The following is a 23633-nucleotide window of genomic DNA, read 5'->3' on the forward strand; positions in this document are numbered from 1 at the left end:
CAAAAGTCATAATTACCTTGTCTGGTCCTTCGAACCGGGTAATAATTGATTTTTTTCAATCAACTAGTCCTGAATGAATAATTTATTAACAGAAAAACTTTGTTAGAATATTATTTTTGCAAAAAATATGTTTTATTTCTACTCAAGCCATAATTACCTTGTCTGGTCCTTTGAAGCCGGGTAATAATCGATTTTTTTCAATAAACTAGTCCTAAATGCACAATTTATTAACACAAAAACTTTTTTAGATGATTATTTTTGCAAAAAACATGTTTTATTTCTATACCAAAAGTCATAATTACCTTGTCTGGTCCTTCGAACCGGGTAATAATTAATTTTTTTCAATCAACTAGTCTTGAATGAACAATTTATTAACAGAAAAACTTTGTTAGACTATTATTTTTGCAAAAAACATGTTTTATTTCTACTTAAAAGTCATAATTACCTTGTCTGGTCCTTCGAGCCGGGTAATAATCGATTTTTTTTCAATCAACTAGTCCTAACAGTGCGATTCATGTTCATAGAAACTTTTTTAGACACTAATTTTTTCAATAAACATGTTATTTTTTTACTTAACTCCTAATTATCTTGTTTGGTCCTTCGAGCCGGATCAAATTAATTGTTTTAAAACTCTGTACTAAATGCGTATTTAATTTTTTTCTGACACATATTTTTGCAAAAGCTTTGTTTTTATTTTTAAATCAACACTGACAATTACACTGCCTGGTCCTTCGAGCCGGATATGAACTAGCAACCTATGGAAGGCTTGAAGGATCAGACTTAAGATTTAACTTATTCATTTTTTTTAACCAATTACCATAATTTTTTCCCTATTCCAGATTAATTCACGTTTTAGGGCGATACCACCAAGTTTCTTCCAAATTAATTTGTAATTTATATACGTGTAATTTTTTTTAATAATTTGTATTGTAAATATATTTGTTTATAAATGTTATTAAGTCAGTCGGATCACAGATGATTGTACTTTAATGGTTAGTTGGTGCCATTGTGATAGAAAAAAAAAACCAAAACCAGCATTTATTAAATTTATTCTCGTTTTTGAATATGTAGATAGTTAAGTGCCTTTTTACAAAATTTTTACCTTGACTCTCAGAAGATTGTTGAAATGTCCCACGTCGAGAAGCGCAAACGTTTTAATGTGTATTTTTTGAAAAAATAATTTTTGAATATTAAATTTTTAAAAATATATTTAATTAAATTTTAAATTTAGAGAATTGAACTGAATTTTTAATGCTGTCTTTCAAATGAGCTTAGAATGTGATTTTACATTTTTGTTCGTGATTTTGATAATTAGACCAGGGTCGATAAATTTTGAAACAAAATAAATAATAATAGGAAGAAACCCATTGGAAAAAGAAAATGGAAGAAAAAATAATTTACATGCAAACTGAGGGAGGAAGTAGAAAGGGATGGCAGTAATTACTTATGTTACGGACACTTTGCTATTTAACTTTTTTCTATAGGAGTTGTAGTTTTCATCCTATTATTATTTTTAAATACCCTGGTCAAGTTTTCGCTTCTCAATGTCCAAAAGTTTAAAAAAATTTAGGAATTTATTGAATTTACCATCGACCAAATTAGAGAATGAGCCTTGTTGTTGGTGCTTGAGGGAGAATGTTATATTTGTATATTACACGCTAAAAAGGAAGCTTGTAACTTTGTAAAAAGTTTCTAATATGATATTTGATTTAATATGTTGTTCTTGTATATTACAAAATAGATATTTGATATTTATAAAACCAAGTCTTTTATTTCAGTTTCCCAAAAACCTTATCTAAAAATTGAAATTATTCATCTACTGATTTAGATACTTCCTGAAAAATTAGAAATATTAGTCATTTGAATCGTTGAATTTAGTAAAATTGTCAATTTTCCAATTTTCCAATGAAAATCGTTAACATTTACCCCATACTTTTCAAGAAAATGAATTTCTATATCCTGTAAAAGTAGTCAAAAAGCTAGCATTCAAATGTTATCAACTTTAGTTATGTTCAGTAGAATACAATTGAAAAAATTCCAAACATACTAATCCCATCACTTTCATAATTATAAAATCTAAATTTACCATAAAAAATGAAAAAAATGAATAGAATTTCAAAATAAGAAATATTTATTTGTTTAAAATAGTTGCTAATGTAAGTCATCACAACAAATGGAATGGAAAATTATTACGAGAAATAAAAGGTTTAAAAATATAATAAAAACACTTACCTTCTCACCCCAAGTTGATTTTAAACAGTTTTTCCAATATTGCAATTATTTATAATAATATCATTAAAACGTTACTATTTATTGACAAATGGAAACTGCATTGCATACAAACGTAATTAATAACACGAAAAAATAATATAACCTTGTTGCAATATCCTTTACTTCCATTAGGCATCTTGTATAGTAAAACAAACCTTTATAAAAATATTAAATGAAGTACATTATTGAATCCCTTCTGTTAAACATAATATTTATTTATTCTCAAAACTTCACCAAAAAAGTATTCTTATAATCAGTATAAATATCGAAAAGACCCAACAACCGACAATTTAATTATAGTTATATATTTGGAAACTTATTCCACTCAACTTTAATCAGGGCCTGTGCACTGGAATACGAGAAGTTCAGAAGCTTACTTTTTGGTGTTTTATTTTTGAATGTTTGTCGATCTGGATTCTGAAACTAAGTTGCAATCATAGGTGTGTAATATTGTTTGTTTAGTAGCTATTTCCATTTTTGTGCATTTAAAAGTTATTATTTGTTGCGAATTGTGCTGTCGTGTTTAGTTACACAATATGAGTTAACAGTAAAGGCCTGCTATATAACAGGATGAATAAGCAAGCGATAAGGTGAGAGAATAGAAATCTTTTTTCTTGGTACGGAGCTAGTCCGAGAGATGTTTCTAAGATCGAACTTTGTCGTCAAATTTTTATACAGAGTGGCAGATCTATCGAGTATATAATCTTTGACTTTAATGGTGAATATGTATAAATTGACTATTGGGTACGTTCCATTTAACGCTCGCAAATTATTCGTCCACGACTATTGAAATTCCTGTTCTAATAACTAAGAAAGACCTTCCAGGTTATAGGTGAAACTCTCTTCCTAAACTCTTTAGTTTTGCAACTTCAAATAAATATTATGAAATTTAATCCAAATTAGATTTTCATATAAAAGTCAAATTGAACATACCCATAACACTTGTGAGATATTCAAGGAGTGACTATGTCACCGGTAATAACAGTGAAGTTTCACAACAAACAAGCATCACCTCATCATAATCTGTTTTTATGCAAAACGCAAATATGGCGTCAGTTTATATCATTTCCACTTGTTTATATTTCGTAATAAAAGTATGAGTGAACAAAACGAATAATTGTATGGTTAAAAGTTAATATCAATAATATAGAATTAAAGTAAAATCATTAATTTTTGTTTCTGAAATATTTCTTTACAAGTATTGTTGCTGTATCGCGAAAATATTTTGTTCCAATAGTTTTTCCTACGTGTTGGATGAATGAGGCTAAATATAGACAGAGACGGATTCAGTTGCAGTTGTATCATTCTCTGTTGTTAATTAGGTTAAATAAAAAATCCAAGAGTGAAAGAAGGTTTGAGGTGTAAAAAATTATACAAAATTTAAAATATAATTTTAATAATCTAGAGCGCATATTAATGCTACACCTCTTTTAATCCAATGAGGTTGTGGTTTTAAGCTCGGTATTTCGATAGTCAAAACATAGTTCGTTGAATGACCTGTGGTAGAAAGAGTACCGGCTCTAGTTAGAGTTTTGTAAACAGGCGATTGATAAACGCCTTCTGGGCAAACGTGATTTTCTTCAGGCTGTAACCACACAACCGGCATATCTTAAAACGATTTAAATCACTATTATACAAGACCCACATATCAAAAACATCCATAAAACATACCTGTATAAAGTTCTTTCGGGTTAGATTCGTCCAAAACTTTAAGTTTAGCATTCCAACGAGCTCCTTCTAGAAACAAACCGTATATACAACACCCGTCTGACGGCCTCTGCTTCGGAAAATGATCCAATACCTAAAAATCGAAAAGGTATTACTTTATATCAATTTTTTTGTTAAATTCTCACTTTAAAGTTGAAATTAATCGTATCTATCGAAACTATATATTTCCTCGCGTAATTTTGTAGGGTACCAGTGAGAAAAGCTTGGGGAAAATAGAAACCGGATATCCAAAAAACGGGAGGTATCCCTTCGTCTACCCATTTATTTAAAAATTGGATTCTCGCTTTTAAATCGGTCACCCAAGCTCCTAAAATAATTTTTGAAAAATCATCAGGAGGTATTCAATATGAAAAATATTACCTAGAGGTTTTAGTGATGGATAAGCCTTAGCGGCCCACAATTGAGGCACCAAATTACTGAATAAACTTTGTGACATCTTTTCCAAAGCTTCCGACATCACTACCAAACCTTTAAGGGCTTTCAAGAGATCGTATAAGGTTGATTTTATAACAGATAATAACTTGTTGTATCTTATGGCTTCCTGAATGATCACAGTATTCAAGGATTCTTCATAGAGGACAGGATAACTGGAAATGAGTGAATAAAATAAGGTAATTCAACATATGATTGTGGAATATATGAAGATAAGCTTCGATTAATATAATTTCGAATACATCATATTTTGATGTAGTTCGTAGCTGCATTGTTTGTTGCCTATCCGGTAGGTTGGGGTATGATTTCTTATACCCAACGCGGTATAAAAAACATTGTAATTACTATAAATAATTTTTCTAAATTTCTTTTAAAAATTGAAAGTCACTTTTTTCAAACAATTTGATTATATACATAAAATTTATAAAACTATTTTCTATTGCACAAAATTGGTTACACCAGAAAAAAGGTCATAAAATCGAATGTAATATCGCCCATCACTAATACACAACGAACATTTATATCGATCAGCATTGTCAACTCTACATCTTTATGCGTTGATCTACGTATCTTATGTCTTTCCTGGAAATTTAAGAACTCTAATCCCATGATATATTTTTAGAATCAACCAGAAAAGTATTAGAGTTTTGAAAGCTCAAAGCACTACTTGTACGTATGAAAAAATGATTATAACCTGATAGATGACATATACTTTAGAATTTTCTGGATTATACATTATTTTATTCAAATAAAAAATCCCTTTCCCCCAAATTAGACCTATGAAAACAAATTTTCAATTCAAAGGGGATCAGCTGATCAAAGCACATGAGCTTTAGCGTCATTTTTCAAAAATAACAAAAAATGTTTCAAATGCTTCCTGCACACAACAGTGGGAATGTCGAATATCTGCCATCAATTTGACGAGAACTATCATCAGGTACAGGCGTAAAAATAATGTAAACATGTATATAAATTTGGTAATAAAATAAGAATCTTTTAAAACCCGACTTGGCAACACTGATGTCGATAGCCATTTTATTATTTTTTGCTGTTTGACATTTGAGGTTTTATTTCTTGTAGAAAAATTTATTTGTGGTATATTTTTCAATATTTTAAGACGTTTAGCTAATTTATACGTGAGTTTTGTGTTTTGCTTGATCATCCGTTCGAGAAAACAAAAAAAATACTTTTAGTGTAAATTATCCGTAGACACGCCAATTTGTAAAAGACGTTCCAACTTTAATGGAACTCGAAAATGGATTTCTAATATAAAATAATCGTCAAGTCTCGTATATTTATTAAAATTTTTTACAAAAATGAATAAATTCTAAGAAAATATTATTTTGTTTAAAAAAAAATCTTTTCATATGTACTGCTTACAAAGTTTAAATTAATTTTCTCAATCGAAATAATTTCGTGTAAAAAAATCAGTATTATTAAAACTTAAATATTAAATACTACAGATAATAATCAAAAAGTTTTCGCATTATTATAATTTTTTTTAAATTTATTATACGAGGGCTATCGAAAAACTCACCGTTTCGATATTAGATCTAAATCGAATAAATCGGGTGTTTGTTCTAAAATAGACCGCGCGGCGTTAGCTGTTGTTTCTTCTTGACTACTAGCAGCGCCACCTATTTGCTTAGGTTGAAGTAATAGCAACGTAGAGAGGCAAGCGTAAGTTTTCGATTGAGCAAACGTGATATCGGCATTAGGATGAAGTCCAAACAATTCTGGATCGTCGTTAATAGGTAGAGTTTTAATATATTCCACGTAATCAGCGAATAAAACATCGGTTCGTATCTTCAAATACAAATTTCTACTTTAGTTAAACATTATAATCACATTAGAATCGAATTTATCGTTAAAAAATTATTTTGATGATATTTTTATGGTAGAAATCTTGAAAAATAAACTTTGTTGGTGATACCTGGTGATAGTAGCCTTGCTTATCAAAGACGTATGTTTGACTGATGACGTCTTTTTTGTAATAATCGGCCAATATGTTCATTAAGCATCTTCTATCCCAATCGTCTGTTACTCTACCTCCATAATTGATTTGTCCAGCTGTATAGGTCAATACTTTGAAAGGTATATCGCTGTATTCCATTAGGAACATGTGCAGTTGGGATATGCAGATTTTAAGATCACCATCTATAATTATAAGCTATTTTGACTCGATATTTTCTTTGAATAGTTGAAAATAAAACATAAGGACACTGAAGAGGCACAATGACAACAAAACCGCTCTACATACTTATATCATGTGGGGTATATTAATATATTTACCTGCGATTCTGTAGGAGATATTGAGCGCAAAAGAATCGAATTTTATTTAAAAAAGCTAAAAAAAACAAAAGTACCTTGTACTGATGAGGCGAAAGGATAATAAAACCGCTCTACATATTTTTTTGTTTTATATATTGATAAGCTTATCCATGAATTTGTAAGGGATATTGAATCCGAAAGAATCGATTTCTTCTTGAAAAAATTAAAAAGAAAACAAAAATGTCTTGTACTGAAAAGACAAAATAAAAACGAAACCGCTCTATGTATTTTTTACTTGGAATATAGTGATAAACTTACTCTTGAAATGGACATTGAACCATAAAAGATCGCATTTTCTTAAAAAAATTGAAAAAAAAAACAGAAGTACATTGTACTGAAGGGGTAAAATGACAACAGAACCGTTCTACACAATCTTTTATGTTAAGTATATGAAAAATTGAAAAAAAGTGTTTTGTACAGAAGAGGCGAAAGGATAATAAAACCGCTCTACATTTTTTTTTGTTTTATATATTGTAAGCTTACCCATGAATTTATAAGAGATATTGAATCCGAAAGAATCGATTTTTTCTTGAAAAAATTTAAAAGGAAAACAAAAGTGAAAAGACAAAATAAAAACGAAGCCGCTTTTGAAAAAATTAAAAAAAAACAAGTAATCGTACTGAAGGGGCGCAATGACAACAAAACCGTTCTACACACTCTTGGGTATGTTGGGTATAAAAAAAATTGAAAAACATTACATTGTACTGAAGAGGCGAAATGATAATAAAATCGCCCAACTTACTTTTTTCATGTGGTTTATATTGACAAACTTATTCATAACTTTGTAAGTGATATTGAACCCCAAAGACCAAATTTTCTTGAAGAATCAATAGTACATTGTACTGAGGAGTCAAAATGACAACAAAACCGCTCTACATATTTTTTTATGTAGTGTGTATTGATCAAATCATATGTGAAGTCGTAAAGGATATTGAAACGTAGAGGAATGAATTTTTTTGAAAAAAAAGTTGAAATAAAAACAAAAGTACCTTGTACTGAAGAGGCAAAATGACAACAAAACTACCATTCACACTTCTTCCATGTAAACCGGATTTTCTCGAAGAAATTTATCAAAAGTACGTTATACTGAAGAGGCAAAATGGTTATATTGCTAAACGTACCTGTGAATTCGTAAGGGATATTGAACCCTAAAGGACCGAATTTTCTTCTTTCCAAAACAATACCGTGAAATAGACAAAGCGAAAATACCAAAAGTTTAAAGGTAGGTCCTTTGGGATCGTTAGATTGCATAAAATCCATAAAATCGGACACTTCGTTCCTATAGGCTCTCAACATATTCGCTTTCAAACCCGACGGAGGTTCTATCGTCATTTTACTACCGTTTTGCAAAATGGCCACCGGAAAATTAGGAGATGGCGTAGAAGTTAACCAAATGCGGAAATCTCTGTGTGTAGTTTCCGGTGTAAGAGCTTCGACGATGCGTTCCAGTCGAGGCATCCAACTGGGTGCCAAATGACAATTCTAAACAATCGAAATTGTTTACAACAAATTATTTTCATTTTCGATTTCTTACTTGGAAAAACACCCAAGATCCTACTTCGACTCCGCTCTGCATAATCTTTTCAGCTCTTGGACCTTGTCCTTGTCCTAGGGAAATCGAAAACATCCTCTTTCCCATTTTCATGCGTTCGGCGAATTTGTATAATTCGGCGGCCGGATCGGTACCCGTCGATAAAACGAAAATAAGCGGAATAGCAGGACCGGACTCTTTATACATAGCTGATAAGTCAGACGTTTGGGGTTCGATGAATTGTTGACCCATTTTATCGGCTAGAAAGTCTTGCATGGCGTTAGTGACTTTATCGGGTCGTAAACTCTTGAGAACGATCATTTTTTGAAACGAATCTAGAGTCGTGTCGAAGGGTGACGGCAAGGGAACTCTATATATTTATATAAAAAAAATAAGTCTAAAACTACAATAGTAATAAATTTTCCGTTTTTACCTGTGCGGTTCCAAACTTTCAAATATGGATCTATAACTTGTTATATTTCCACTAAAAGTCGCGACAAAATTTTGAAAATTAGGTAAAGCATCTAGAGCTAATATTTCGTTCCAAGCTCTACTCGATAACCAATTCGGAGCAGGGTTAGGTAGATCCTACAGGGAGGAAATCAAATATTTCAAAAAAAATTCACGAAAAAAACTAATTTATGTGTACATGTCGAGACATGCAGTGACATGCATCTTGAACAAAATTAACTGTCAAAGAAACTCCAATTATTCAAATCTATGATGATTATAAGTTGTGAGGTTTCTTAAAGTGAGAAAAATTGTTTATTGCTCGACAATTGACAGTAGAAAGACAATAAGAACGTGACATGCGTGATAAATGAGGTTAGAAATTGCTAGTTTCACTTGGAGAGATTTTTATATGGAAATTTTATATTGAAACGTCTGTTTTGACATAATTTAGTATTGAAAAGCCACTTTTTGACAGAAATTGATGCTTAGAAGCTTTTTTTGACATAATTTGGTTAGGTTTTGACAGAATTTGGTAGTGAAAAGCCACTTTTTTGACAGAATTTAATATAGAAACGTCTTGTTTGACAGAATGTGGTGGTAAAAAGAAACTTTTTGTCAAAATTTGATAGAGAAACTTCATATTTTCCCTGAATATTATATGGTAACATCATTTCTGATAGAATTTGATATAAACGCTTTTTTGACATAGTTTGGTATTAAAATGACATTGTTTGACGGAAATTGATGTTAAGAACCCATTTTTTTTGTCAAAATTCGATATGGTGCCGTATTTCTTGACATACTTGAGAAATTGATTCTAAGAAGCGATTTTTTGACAGAATTCGATATGCAAACGCATTTTTTGACATTATTGTAATAAAAAGCAATTTTTGACAGATTTTGATGCTAAAAAGCCATTTTTTGACAGAATTTGATAAGAAAAAGGCATAATTGTAATGAAAACCATTTTTGACTGATTTTGATGCTAGAAAGCCATTTTTTGACAGAATTTGATATGGAAACGCCTGTTTTTAAGTTAATTTTATAGTGAAAACCCATTTTTGACAGAATTTAGTAGTGAAAAGATACTTTTTGTCAGAATTTTGTATTTTTTGACAAAATTTGAACACCATTTTTATATGAAAACGTTTTTTCGACAAAACAAAAAGCCATTTTTGAAAGAAAGTGGTGGTGAGAAGCCAATTTTTGACAGAATTTGATATGGGAAAACTATTTCCGTCATATTTTCATATGGAAATACAATTTTTGACAGTTTCCTCATGAAAAAGCCATTTTTGACAGAATTTCATATAAAAATTCCATTTCCCACAAAATTGTATATGATAATATGATAATATTTTTTGATAGAATTTGATACGAGAAAACCATTTTTGACAAATTTTTCTTCGATCATATCTTTGAGAGAGAATTTTACCTTGGTAGGTGATCCTCCTGCTAAAAAGTGTTGCCACTCCTGAGGATTGACTTCTTTGAAATCCATCAAAATCCTTATACAAAGCAAAAAAGCAAAATGCATTTTGTGTTTTTCAAATAAACTTCTACAGACGTTGCTATACAAATTGTACGTGAAAGAATCGTTGATAGTTTTGACTCGAGTTTCAATCACATCTGAAATTGTCAATTCAGTTTATAATCTAACGTTGCCAACAATTTGTTTACGAAATTTTTTGAATTATTTCGAAAAAACATAGATCAAACGGTATATTTTTTACCTGATTTTTCGGTTTCTGCCATTGTCGAAACAAAAATTTGAACGAACCATTCCAAAGAGTACTGATACATGGGGTCGACATTCGAAAGATCTGCTACGCAGAAAAATAAAATTTGAGCTCTGTTTGCCACGGGAATATACAACGCTCTAGTATTGTCGATGTCTATTTGAGTAATTTCTGCCGATTCGACTTTATTCTGGAAAAAAATTTAACGTCTTGTCAAAAAAATAATACGCGGCTCGAAGGACCAACAAATATGAACCAGTATTTGGAAGGTTTACCAATTTTTGGATTATTTTGACAGAATTCGATATGGAAACGCCTTTTTGGCATAATTTGGAATTGAAAACCTGTTTTTTTAACAGAAATTGATGCTAAGGAGCCATGTTTTGGCAGATTTTAATGAGAAAAAGCCATTTTTTGACAGAATTCGTTATAGAAACGCCTTTTTTGAGATAAATGAAATTGAAAATCCATTTTTGACAGATATCGATGCTAAGAAGCCATTTTTTGCAAAATTTGATAAGAATTAGATAAACAAACGCCTTTTTTAGACATAATTTGGAAGCAAAAATCCATTTTTGACAGATATCGATGTTAAGCCATTTTTTGCAGAATTTGATAAGAAAAAATCATGTTTTTGACAGAATTCGATAAGCAAACGCCTTTTTTTAACATAATTTGGAAGTGAAAATCCATTTTTGACAGATTTCGATGTTAAGAAGCTATTTTTTTGCAGAATTTTATAAGAAAACGGCATTTTTTTGACAGATTTCGATAAGCAAATGCCTTTTTTTGACATAATTTGGAAGTGAAAATCCATTTTTGGCAGATACCGATGTTAAGAAGGCATTTGAGCTCTGTTTGCCACGGGAATATACAACGCTCTAGTATTGTCAATATCTATTCGAGTAATTTCTGTCGAGTCGACTTTATTCTGGCAAAAAATTTAACGCCTTATCAAAAAAAATAATACGCGGCTCGAAGGGCCAACAAATTTGAACCATTATTTGAAAAGTTTACCAATTTTTGGGATACTGGAACCATTTATTTCAATAAATTATACTATTTGACACAGTTTTTGTACCCACGGTGATTGTTATAACGAAAAAAAAAAATGTCACGTTTGGTTTTTCAAATACTAGACTTTAGCTTCAGCGACACATCTTCATCGACATTAAATTTCAATTCGGCGAGCACCTTTTTGGAGTCTGAAAACACGAAAAAATCGCTGGGAGCCAGATCTGAAGAATACCGAAACAATTAGAAGCCTAATTCATGAAATTCCATAGCTTTTTGACATTGACATTCTCTTGATGAAACTTCACTTTTATCTTTTTTATATGAGGCCGTTTTTTTTCGCGTTTTTGTCCTACGAACCCTGAAATAGCTCTACGTAATAATCGGAACCAAGGTGCACTTCAGTCTCGTCGAAACCAGTCTAACAACGTTCCTAGCTTCAGCAGCTTGTTATTTTATGGATAAACCTCGTATATGCCATTTGAAAATTCAAGTGAAAGGTTTTGAATATCAGTTTTCAATATATATCTAATCAATTCATACAGTATTGATTGAAAAAAATGTTTTTTCCACAGATATTGTTTGCACCACCAATTAAGTCAATCGTCATGTATCGCACGTGTTTCACTTTGTTATCGAATATTTTCTCGAGAAATTACAATGAAATTTTCCGATTGTTGGCGCGTTTAAAAGAACGTTAACAGGAGATGTTTTTCCAACGTAGTTCAAAGACCATTCATCATAGTTTTCTTTTTGATATCAATGTTTTTTATTGTTATACAACACACCAAATATTTCGATGGCAGTTATTTCCCCTAAAATTATAATTCTACGATGATAATATTTTCGCGTAACAGAAGACCACATAAACCGATGAATTTTCTCTCCATTTTATGAGTCATTTGTGTAATATTCGTCATTTAAAGATGCGATTTAAGGATTTAAAGAAAAGAGGGTTTGATTTGTGGTCGCACCCTTACAAAATTCATTTGGTGCAAGAATTGAAGCCTCAGCACATCGGTAATCACCCTCCGTATTCACCAGATCTGACCCCGTCGACTTTTTCATATTTTTCTAACCTTAAATTTCCACTTGTATGGGGAAAGAAAATGGTATTTCAAAGGTTATGGTATCGGTTAAAAGGAGACTACGTTAAAAATGTGAAATGATTATAGAAAAAAGTATCTCGGTCTTTTTTTAGGTGAAAAACTTTCCTATATCATCAAAGTAATTGAAGTAACTCACTTTAATATCCTCACTTTTTACTTTGGAAGCTTCCAATGTTATAATAAAATCCAAATCTTCGATCGGAGATATTTCCGAAGAACTCAATTTGAATAAAATCCTATCTTCGATTTCTTTCAATTCTTGTTTCATCGTCGCAATACTAACGACGATCTGACTCCTCTGTTCTTCCAGATCCGGCCTTTCTTGCATCACCACCAAAGCCAGTAACTGATCTTGCAACCCCCTTAAATGCGATTAAATTCATAAAAAATCGTCACAATCAATTTATCAAATGTCTTACGTGGATACCACCGTGAAGTTTACTATGAGAACTTTTATAGAAATCTCGGGCGTGTAATGGGGATTTGGTAATTTAGTTGTAATGTAAAGTTTGAAATTCGAATCGTAAGGTACGACGACGTCTCCCAATTTAATCACCAAAGTACCGCTTTGCATAAAAACTTGATGGAGCAGTACCGGATCCAGAGCTGGATCAAGTTCAGTTCCAACGTTTTCAATGAGTACAGCTTTACCGAAACGTATCGACGATTCCATGGTACGCATCAAATCTTTATCGGCGAGCTTGCAAATGGAAAGTCCCATATTTTTCCCCTAAAAATACGACAATTAACCAAATGGTGGTCATAGATTTCGATGGATATACCATATTTTTGACCCATTTATTCGCTTGTCCCTGGGGGTCGATGAAAAGAGGCCACCTACGTGAACAAGATACCAAAACGGCGTTTTCTGTTGATAGATAATCTCTGGGTAAACCGTCCAGTTGCCATAATCGAATCTGTACTGGTTCACCTAATATCGATACTGGATTACAGTTAGGGGTGAAAGGGATCTCGTAAAACGTTATTTTCTCCATCCAACTTGAAAATAATTCACGTCTGAAAGGATTTACATATCGGGACTTAAAAATGTTAAACAGATACTTAATTTACAGCAAAAGTTTCATAGACAATAATTTATTGTCAGTAAAGTGTTGTTTTGGACTTCCTGTATACGAATAAACTATACAAGATGCTGATTTTGTTGAAAACCATAATCATGAATGGACTTGACGACATGTCTTTCACTGATCTGATGTACTATGCGATAAACTGCCTCACAATCTCCGCTGGCTACTGGAAACTCGTTTTATATAGACTATCATCGTATTCTAGAAAATCCGTTTGCTGGAAATCTCGAATTTGTCCTAAGAAGCTTCTCAGATAGGTCACAAAACCGTAACAGGACCAGCTTCACGATCTATGTCAGTGACTGAGTTCATATCATTACGCCTTCTCTCCAACTTCTTCGTGATTTTTATCTTTTCCCTTGTGGTGTCCACTTTAGGACCTATTCTTTGGCAAATGTGCGTGGGATTCCCTTCATCTCCATTCTGTTATTTCTCAGCCTGTTTCCTCTAGATTTAACTTCTGCAGAAGTTCATTTGGGTCATCATTGTGGTGTGTGATTTTCAAGATATGGTTTCCACTGATTGGAGGCCCTTCAACTTCAATCAGCATGGTGATTCCGCCACAACATAATTTCTCATGATCTTCGCCAAAAATCTGATTCAGATCTAATTCGTTGGTGATTTTCGCAAAGATATTTCAATTATACGATTCGTTAAACATTTTTTTATAACGAAACCTTCTAAGCGACAGTCAACGTGTTAAAAATAACCAAAAACTTTTACAAAACAGTTAGATGCTTAGAATGATTTAATCCACTGATGTTTGGTTGGTTTAGTTAACTTAGAGCAAAGACAACGTACTTTGGTTATTCGATACCTACAATTTATATATAAATACCTGTAAGAATCCGTAAAAGGTGTTAAATAAGCTACACAACCGGAACATATCAAAATATCTCCGGTTACATTCACTACATTGGCTTCTATATTGTCGATGGTTTGTAGCCATCGAATTTTCTCTTCGGCTAAACCACCGATCAATCTCATTGCCCTGTTCATCCTATCCTCGCAAAAACTGATGTTCGCTTCTTTTTCTTCTTTAAAAGCTATTTTCGTCGCTAAAGCTTGCTGTAGTTGTTCCAATCCTTCCAGTACTTCTTTCATCTTAGCTTTAGCTTCGGCCAAGGCGCGTTCGGTAGCTTCCAAATCGGCTTTAGCTTGAGCCAGAGCCGCTTTTTTCGGCGCCACGGCTTTGTTAACGAAATAATATTTATACATGGCGTGGATCCACATACAAAGAGACGTACAAGCTTTCGATATCTACGAAAAACCGGAGTTGTCAAATCTCGATTTTAAATAAGGAAGAAATATCGATGTACCTTCGCTATTTTGGCGGGGGTAAATAGGGGATCTTCTACGTATTTTTTCAATTTCTCAATCATGTCCTCCGTAATGGAATCCTTATCGAAATTCATTAAACCGACTAAAAACGCTTGTGGATCGGAAAGCATGTTCCTACCGGGTTCCCAATAATCCAAAAGTTTCTCGCCCGGCTTGAATCCAGGTATCTGCCCGCAAAATTTTTAAAATCAGGAATACGTTTCGCCGGAAAAGTAACGCAGCACATATTAAAAATGGCAACATCGCTTTTGAAATAAACTGCCACCGAGAAACACGTGGTTCCCTCGGCGTGGGATCTCGGTAACGGTAACGGAACAAATATACATTCATTGACAAAACGTGATTCGTGTTGCCGGTTCGTCTCGTAAATAATACAAAATAATTCCTTCCCGGAAGTATTCTGCACCTGTACATCCTCTGAAGCTCGAAAGCCTGGATGTCCACGGGGGTTACACCCGCCACCACTAGGACATCCTGTGCAGAGACAGTCCGATAGGAGCTGGCGATTCTCGGTGCACCTTGTCTCAGTATTTCTTTATTCTCAGGGCGCCTTAGCTATACAGAAGATTTGATTGAGTCGTCGCCATTAGCAGCCTTCGTTTCTTCGGTCATGGTGCGTTAATATTTGGACCAGAAAGACATCTCCGTATCTAAGGTAGCTCCGAAATACTTTATTTCGCACGTAGACTAAATTTCGTCGGAGACGATCTCAATGGACAATCTTATCTGTATTCGTTTCGTTGTGAGCAACATCAGCTCAGGTTTTTCCATAGCATGTTGATCTGTCATCCATGTTCAATTTAATCTGCGCCAATTCTACAGATTTTTGTGTAATCACAACTATCAAATCATCGGTATAAGCAACGAGAAGCGCGTCAAGAAGCAGTTCCAATCTAAGCATGGCATCCCGTAGACTATTCGCCTATTTGTTAGGTTTAATCCCCCACCATTTGGGTCAAATAGTCTTGGATCTCGAAGTGCTTCTTAATGTCCATCCACCTGGCCGAATTGAAGACGTTCCTAATGTCTAACGTTGCTAGCAACGCGATTGGTCGCACCGCGTGGTAGTGTCAGTCTAGTTCCACGATTTTCTGGACTGCTCTGTGAAAAATCGATCGTACCATCTGAAAGAAACGAAATATACCACCAAGATAGTTACCGAGAGCACCACGACCGACTGAAGCAACAAAAGCATTTCTCGGGAGCGACTGAAGCAACAAAATCCGTTATCAAGGTACAGATTATGGACCGGGTCCGGAACGGGACCCCCCGAAATGGCCCCCGCGGCTTAGCCCCCGCAAGAGTAACTGGCGCTGCTCCTCAACTGACCAAGGAAGATCATGCAGCTCTAGGTTAAGATTCGCGCGGAATATGCGAACCGGGATGTTCAAGATTGGGATAATTTAATTTTTAGGTTAGTCTAGATTAATGTTAAATAAAAATTCGTTTTTTATGTTTTGGGCATGAGTACCTCCAAGGGGCAAATATTGTAGTTTTAGATTGGCCTAGACAGAGCCCGGATTTAAGTCCTATTGAGCACAGAAGTGTGAGATCTAAGATCAAAAGTGATGGTGATGCGATACTTTTTTGGGGAAAGCGTAGTTGGAATTTGTTTCATATTTCGTACTAACTTTGTTTGGTTTGATATTTTTTACGATACATATGGCTTCTATAACGTACACGACCCCGGCTGGTGGTCTCTTCATCGATCTCACTTCGATTATATCGTTTTTATTCAGAGCTTTTAAACTGTTTTCCGCTTCAATTAGAGCCGGTAACGCTTCGTCTGTATAAAAAAATTCATTTAATGAAAACTATAGTTTACACTACAAAGAAAAACTAGTGCTGAAGGTAAATTGAGAAAGATACAGAGCTAAGAGATAGACTATAGTGTCAAAGACATTGGCGGAATCACGTTTTGTAAAACCATTTATATTTTTTTGAAAACCAAATTGTTCCACGAAGTTTATTAAATATTTTTTTGAGTATTTCAGAACTTTGTCGTTAAATCCTTCTTGAAAAATCTTTCCAAAGTGGTAAAATCTTCTAGATTAACCAAAAATTCAAAAATTAAGTGCCCAAATACATATTTTTTCTTGATTTTGAATAAAATTCCGTCTTCAGCTTGTGTTAGAGTTGACGCCAGTCGTCAAAACCGTCAAAAACACAAAATTAGTGAGATTAAATTCCATTTGAAATTTATGCAGACCGTGAAGCCGGTCCTGTTCTATTAAGGTATACTAAGTTCAAGTTTGGAGAATGCGCTGTATACTTTTTGTATTTATTCAAAGTTTACACTTTGTACTCCGGGGCCTTTTTGTTTGTTTCTAGAATGTGATGATACTGTATATAAAACGAGTCTCTAGCAACAGTTATTCGTCGTCATTAACATAAAAGAGCCGGAAAACGTGTTTACAAGCGTGGAAGTCGAGTCGTCGTTCTGTATCTTACTGACAGCTATCGCTGATCTATGACTACTCGATGACAACGGTGTCAATTTGCATCTGTTCATATTCTTCAACGATTATGAGCAAGTTTATGATTAAAGAGAGAAAAGAGATTGAAGAAAATAGATTTGAACTACAAAGCAACAGTTCAGAATCGAATAAAAGCCTATTGAAGTAGGAAACTTCCTGAGCAACTCAAATTATATTTGTACCTAAATCCCTTTGAGCATCCTCGGCTATATTCTGCGTGTGATAGGCCTTTTCGGAAGCGGCCTGTTCTTCTTTTTCCACAATTACCTTAGTTTCTTCGGCTATAACCTGGAATTTTATCGTCATGATTATTTCGTTACGATATTTCGAGATAAAAGTCGTACGGTATCAGCTGCTATTTTCGTAATCATAATATCTGCGTCTCGGGCCGCTATTTCCAATAACGGTTTCATTTCCTTCAATTGCACTTGAAGTACTTTAACTTCTTCGGCGGTACTTTGAAGTTTGCTCAATCCTGAAATGTTAAATTTGCAGCAGGTCAACTTTATAATACCAAAACTTAACTTTTTCGATTTTTATTTCTAAATTTTCTAATTAAAATCTCACCGGTTTTGAGCCGTCCCACGCCTTGTGTCAACGACCCCTTTTTCTTATTCATCAACTCCGTGTAACTCGATAAAAGTTCCAAATATGACGTAGGCGTTACGTAATTATGACGCGATAACTCAATTTCGAACCGGCGGCTAGCTTCGACTACGCTAGCGTGCATGTATTGAAATACCATGACGATTCCATTCAAAGTACGTTCAGAGACGTCGAAATCTTCAACTTCTTTCAAAAATCGTAAAGCCACTGACTGTATAGAAAAGACATTTCAATGACAAATTTTCTTATTCTAAATTCAATTTGGTCAGCTCGATCTCCTGATCTGACGCTATTAGACTTCTTTAAGTGGGGATATTGTATAAAAAAAATAAAATTTAGATGACGATTCACGCTTGTGATTAGATTAATCACGCCTCAGATGTTGAGTAACCTCACAAGACATTTCTACGAAGGTTGGCAACATTTTTTGAGTACGTTTATTATTAAAACTGTCAAACTTCATAATGTCAATGTCACACTTGACATATTCACGTCGGTGTTGCCATATAACAAAACTTAAATAGCAATCCATGAGTATTTAGACATCTTGTACATCGACATGACATGACATAGTTGCTTGAGAGTTGTTTGCAAAATTTTTAACTTTACAGTTAAAGATTAGTATAGAACATTGTACATGAACGATGTTTGAAGAATCTAAAAGCATACAGGGCGTTTTTTCCACACGAATTCATTCCATTTGGTTGTTTCACATCGTGTAATTTGATCAAAAGAACCGACAACATTAAAATTGAGGAAATATGACAACGTTGGGAATACTTCATGATCATTGGTCGTGTCCAAAGAATACGTAGGCAAAACGAATATTGGAATTTGAGGAGACGTAGATCAATTCTGAGATGGGAAGCATGTATCGGATCATAAAGACATGAGATTAGAGGTCTGGAATGGAAAGTGGAGATCAAAAAAATCCAACTCCGTAGATGCGTTAATCTAACCTGTAATGCGGTATCCGGCCAAGGACTAAACCAATCAATAGTGCAATTATTAACCAACGCTGGAAACTGACGCAATCTAGCTCGAAATATTTCACCAATCGGGCTAAAAAAAGATTAAAAAGCCGATTGAATAAAACCAATAAAAAATTACATATTACTATCACCTCATACTAATGACGTTATGAAGATTGGCTCTCACTTCTTTTTGGTAGACAGCAAACAAATTCGATTTGGTAGCCGTTAAACCCAATTCCTGTACGAGTCCCTTCATATTTTGATAGATTTTGTCCAGTTCGTCTGGTTGGTAAATGTTCGGAACGTCACCAGAATTCAAGATATTATTCAAATCTTCCAGGAACGATTCGGACTTGATCTGAGATAATTTAATCGTCAGTATTTCCAATCAAAAAAAGGGGACAAGAAAATAACGTTCCATTTTCATGGAGAGATCATGTAAACAAAACAAGATATAGTACGAAAGCTGGACATCGATCGAGTTGTAGTTTTCCTCTTCAGTTCTTCAGAGTAGTTCCAGTTTTGTCTTTCTAGTTTTTGGATCCCTGACGTTGTCTTCTTTTGTATAGTTCATCAGTTTCCTTAGTTGGTGGGTCTCCAGCTCATGATATCTTCTTTTGGCGGTTTCCCCCATGATCTTTTTTCTGGTTTTGATGTATTAAAGGCTTTCCTCTACAGAGTAGTGCCAGTTTTGTCTTTACAGTTGCTTTCTAGTTCTTATATCCCCGACGTTGTTTTCTTTTGTATAGTTCATCAGTTTCCTTAGTTGATGGGTCTCCCGCTCATGATATCTTCTTTTGGCGGCTTCCTCCATGATCTTTTTTTTTAGTTTTGATGTATTAAAGGCGTTCACTGCTTGCCTAAGGTTGATATTTCGGGACTTGGAGCTTATTTCTTACAGCATGATGAGTATAATTATGGAGTTTATCAGTTCCAGTTCTCGATTTGCCTACTAGGACTTCAACGGGGCCCTTGAATGTCAGTCTTTGGGTATTCTCCCAGCTGATAACTATCAATTACCAAGTGATTTAAAGATCCCTCCATAAAAACATCTCTTCTAGAAACGTCTAAATTCGATGGTAAGACTCCAATATCCAATGTTTCATAGAAATTTAAAGTACGCTGATGGATCTAACTGAATGTTTAAGGAACGTCATTTTCTGGTCCCGAGGGTTTTCAATAACAAAAAAAATTCTATCTTACTTGCGTATCAGAAAAAAGAAATACAGTTTCTCTTCTCATTAAACCGGCGGTCAACATAAGATTCTTAACGTCGTCCCGCCAATCGTTCTGACCATAAGATTTAGTCAATTCTATTTGGAAACAATTGAACTCTGCCATAAACGTCGATAATCTCGTTAAACTTTGTCTACCTTCGAAAAACAGAATATGAGACGAAAAAACGAGTTCAAAGGTATAATTACCTGATCCGCCCATGCCCAATAACAAAGCGTTACCCATCGGTTGACGTATTATCCTGGAGATTCTCGAAATATGTAACATGGCGTCCAGAAATAAAACCAGTTTCATCGGTTTGGTGCTTTGCAAATTATAATCATCCAAATAATAATTCAAAGCGATTGACAATTTCTCGAAATCCTTAATTTGTATATAGGCACCTAAAAATGTATCGATTTTTCGTTTATTCAAACCCCAAACTAAAATTGGAGAGATTTTCACCTGAACCCACAGTTGGATCTATGAAATCGCCGAACAATATGTCGTCTGTGCCTAATGCCACTTCGGGCTCTAATTCGAAATGAACGGATATTTGTTCTTTCAATAAAGAATCAAACCAAGATCTGTCTTCGTCGTTGATAAGGCGATCTTGAAATATCCGACAATTTTCGTGGTACCACAAACGAATCATCGCTTCGGGATCCTACGAAATACATAGATCGACAAAACTCTAGAAAAATCGGCGTAAATCCGACAAAACTCATAACTCTGGCAACGCTGCCGACAATGTTCGCGCCGAGTCACGTGCTCGACGAGTAGACGCGTTTTTATAATGAATAACCGATACAAGAAACAGTTTTTTATTTTGTTATGGATTACGAAATGACGTTTACCGAATTTCAACAACAATTTCCGAACCAAATCGTTCAAAAATACGAAAGATGTACCAGAAATTCTTACAAACGGGCTCTGTTACCGACGCGTAACTTTATAAACGACCAGTATCTGTAACAACCAATCAAAAAAACGTAAACAGTAGCGCCGGATAAGTATCCAGGAAAATGGATACGTAGACGAGGATTCGGGTAGTCCTCACTGTCCTTATCAAGGATCGCTCGTTCCGATCTCCGAACTTCAATTGAAAAAGAATTTGAAACCGTTCGCGGGAAACTTGACGCGTTTCTCCGTTGACAAGCCCTTTTATCGTATCTTTTACTAAATTCGTTATTTCTCTCAAATCAAATGAAATAAAAGCTGAAAGAAGAAATGGAGATGACAAGGAAAAGAAGAGTGCGATGTGAAAAGAAGAGATAAAAAAAATAGAGGAACGGGTGAAGGAAAATAGAAAAGATATAGAGTAAAAAATAAGTTGAACATTTTTTGAATTTAGTCATCTTCCATCTACGTTTCCCGTGTTTTTCAGTCCATGACAAATACTTCATATTCTTCATCTTCTTTTTCTTTATTTTTTTCTATATGGTCAACCCAATATCTATTAAATCTTCTCCTTTAATCATTTATCAGTTTATCAATTTTATTTTGTGGATCATTCTCATTATATTGTCAATATACATTAGACTATCGATGTTTATTGAGTCCTTTCCTTTATACATTCTTTTCTGTCCAATGTTTACAAATATAGAAGGTAAATGGAAGAAGAAACTGACCGGGAAAATAACGAAAATGGATGAAATGTGAGCATTAAGACGTGAATAAAACTTTCGATGATAATGGAAACGGAGACAAAAAAAGAAAAGGTAAATGTGGATACTACAAGAAATAAAAAAGTAAATAGAGGCAATAGAGATGAAGATAATGATAAAGATAGACGAAGATACAATGAAGATACAACGCCAATAAAAAAAACAAAGAAAGGAAATACGAGATGATTGGGGATAATAGGCAAGAAAAAGTGAGTAAACGCAAAAAAATTGAGAAAGAGAAAATTATAGGTAAAAAAGCGACTGAATAAGTGAATTAAGACTAATGATATACTTAAAAAGAAATGATGGATAATGGCGCTGATAGAATAAGCAAAAAATACTAGAAATTTCAAAAAAATAAAGTTAATCAGAAACAACAAAGAAAAAAGTTTGATAATAAAAATTTACCTCGAGAGTTTCGGCCTCGAACATCAACATACCCTGGAAAACTTTACTCAAATCTCTCAAATTGAATGTGTAGTGGGTTTTGGCTGGCGTAGGTAACAATTCGTGTAGGATAGTTGTGAAAACTATCAAAGTGGAATTGAGCAAAGGATCAAAATAATCGCCGAAGCCCTCCGGAGCCCTATTCAACCAAAAACCGAGAATAGTTCCAAATATTTTCAACTGAAACATAAAATAAAATTTCAACCTATTCTCGATAATTTTATTTATTTTTTTTCACCTTACTATCGTCTTCCATTTCTAAAAACGTCAAATAATGGAAATGACGTAATAATCTAGCGGTTACCGGATTCCTACCGCCCCCGGGCGGACCCATAGCCGCAACGAAATTTGTATCGATAATTTTACGAAAATCTCCTATATTTTTTCTATCATACCAACCTTAAAAAAGAAAATCAAGCAATAAAGAAAATTAAAAAAAAAACACGATTAGATTTGAAAATGCGCGAAATATTAAAAGCTGTACACAATAGGTTCTAGTAGAATAACAGAAGAAGAAAAAACAATTTTGGTCTAAAAATTAGTAGGAATGAAGATGTGTATTATTCAAAGTATTGCCCATCTGAAGCTATGACCTTTTCCCATCTTTCCGGCAATTTGTGGATCCCATCCCAAAAGAACCTGGCACTCAAAAATGATTCAAGTCAATTTTTGATATCCTGCTCTGATGTGACCCGTATTCCTGTGGGGGCGTTCTGCATCGAACGGAACGAATGGTAGTCAGAAGGGGCAAGGTCTGGGCTATAAGGCGGATGAGGTAAAACTTCCCATCCATTGTTTTCCAAATAGTTCTTAACCGGAACCGGCTATTGTTCTCTTCAAAACAGATTAATTGAGTTCGGTAGCGTTTTCCATTGATAATGTTACTCGGATTTAGCAGATCATAATACAGCGAACCCTTCGGATCCCACCAAATAGAGACCATTACCTTCGCGCCATGGATATTATTCTTTGCCGTTGAATTGGCTGGTTGGACCGATTTCACATTTGATATTTTGCGTTTGAGGTTATCGTAATGGATCCATTTTTCATCACTAGTAACAATCCGATGCAAAAATGTTGCGTTCCAGCAACATTTCGGATATGCAAAACCGCCTTTCGACATCTCTCGGCGGCTTGAGTTCATGTAGAACCCAATTTCCTTGCTTGTGAATATATCCAGCAGCTTTTAAACTTTTGAAATGGCTCCTCG

The 23633-nt window shown here is 34.0% G+C and overlaps 2 protein-coding genes across 10 annotated transcripts in view; one reads left to right on the plus strand and one right to left on the minus strand.

Moving 5' to 3' along the window:
- LOC130903796 (uncharacterized) overlaps window positions 1-1760 on the plus strand; it is a 50279-nt gene extending 48519 nt beyond the window's left edge. For all 8 annotated transcript variants that reach the window (XM_057816128.1, XM_057816124.1, XM_057816125.1 and 5 more), the window contains one exon: window positions 840-1760. The gene's annotated coding sequence lies outside the window, so the exon portion shown is untranslated. The remainder of the gene's footprint in view (window positions 1-839) is intronic.
- Window positions 1761-3650: 1890 nt separating this feature from the next.
- The window catches only part of LOC130903547 (dynein axonemal heavy chain 1-like), a 79298-nt gene continuing 59315 nt past the window's right edge, over window positions 3651-23633 (minus strand). For both annotated transcript variants that reach the window (XM_057815707.1, XM_057815706.1), the window contains 27 exons: window positions 22662-22822; window positions 22385-22603; window positions 20775-20976; window positions 20519-20713; window positions 20298-20467; window positions 19244-19452; window positions 19080-19182; window positions 18082-18331; window positions 17859-17989; window positions 17697-17802; window positions 16669-16823; window positions 15016-15204; window positions 14535-14956; window positions 13391-13625; window positions 13028-13338; window positions 12745-12970; window positions 10480-10675; window positions 10182-10375; window positions 8727-8881; window positions 8297-8663; window positions 7884-8244; window positions 6365-6588; window positions 5969-6237; window positions 4360-4586; window positions 4125-4306; window positions 3943-4072; window positions 3651-3879 (listed from right to left, as the gene is read on the minus strand). In XM_057815707.1, coding sequence (XP_057671690.1) covers window positions 3665-3879; window positions 3943-4072; window positions 4125-4306; window positions 4360-4586; window positions 5969-6237; window positions 6365-6588; window positions 7884-8244; window positions 8297-8663; window positions 8727-8881; window positions 10182-10375; window positions 10480-10675; window positions 12745-12970; window positions 13028-13338; window positions 13391-13625; window positions 14535-14956; window positions 15016-15204; window positions 16669-16823; window positions 17697-17802; window positions 17859-17989; window positions 18082-18331; window positions 19080-19182; window positions 19244-19452; window positions 20298-20467; window positions 20519-20713; window positions 20775-20976; window positions 22385-22603; window positions 22662-22822 — 5804 coding nt within the window. In that variant the 3' untranslated portion in view covers window positions 3651-3664. The remainder of the gene's footprint in view (window positions 3880-3942; window positions 4073-4124; window positions 4307-4359; window positions 4587-5968; window positions 6238-6364; window positions 6589-7883; window positions 8245-8296; window positions 8664-8726; window positions 8882-10181; window positions 10376-10479; window positions 10676-12744; window positions 12971-13027; window positions 13339-13390; window positions 13626-14534; window positions 14957-15015; window positions 15205-16668; window positions 16824-17696; window positions 17803-17858; window positions 17990-18081; window positions 18332-19079; window positions 19183-19243; window positions 19453-20297; window positions 20468-20518; window positions 20714-20774; window positions 20977-22384; window positions 22604-22661; window positions 22823-23633) is intronic.

This window comes from Diorhabda carinulata, chromosome 2, assembly GCF_026250575.1.
Source record: "Diorhabda carinulata isolate Delta chromosome 2, icDioCari1.1, whole genome shotgun sequence".
NCBI lineage: Eukaryota > Metazoa > Arthropoda > Insecta > Coleoptera > Chrysomelidae > Diorhabda > Diorhabda carinulata.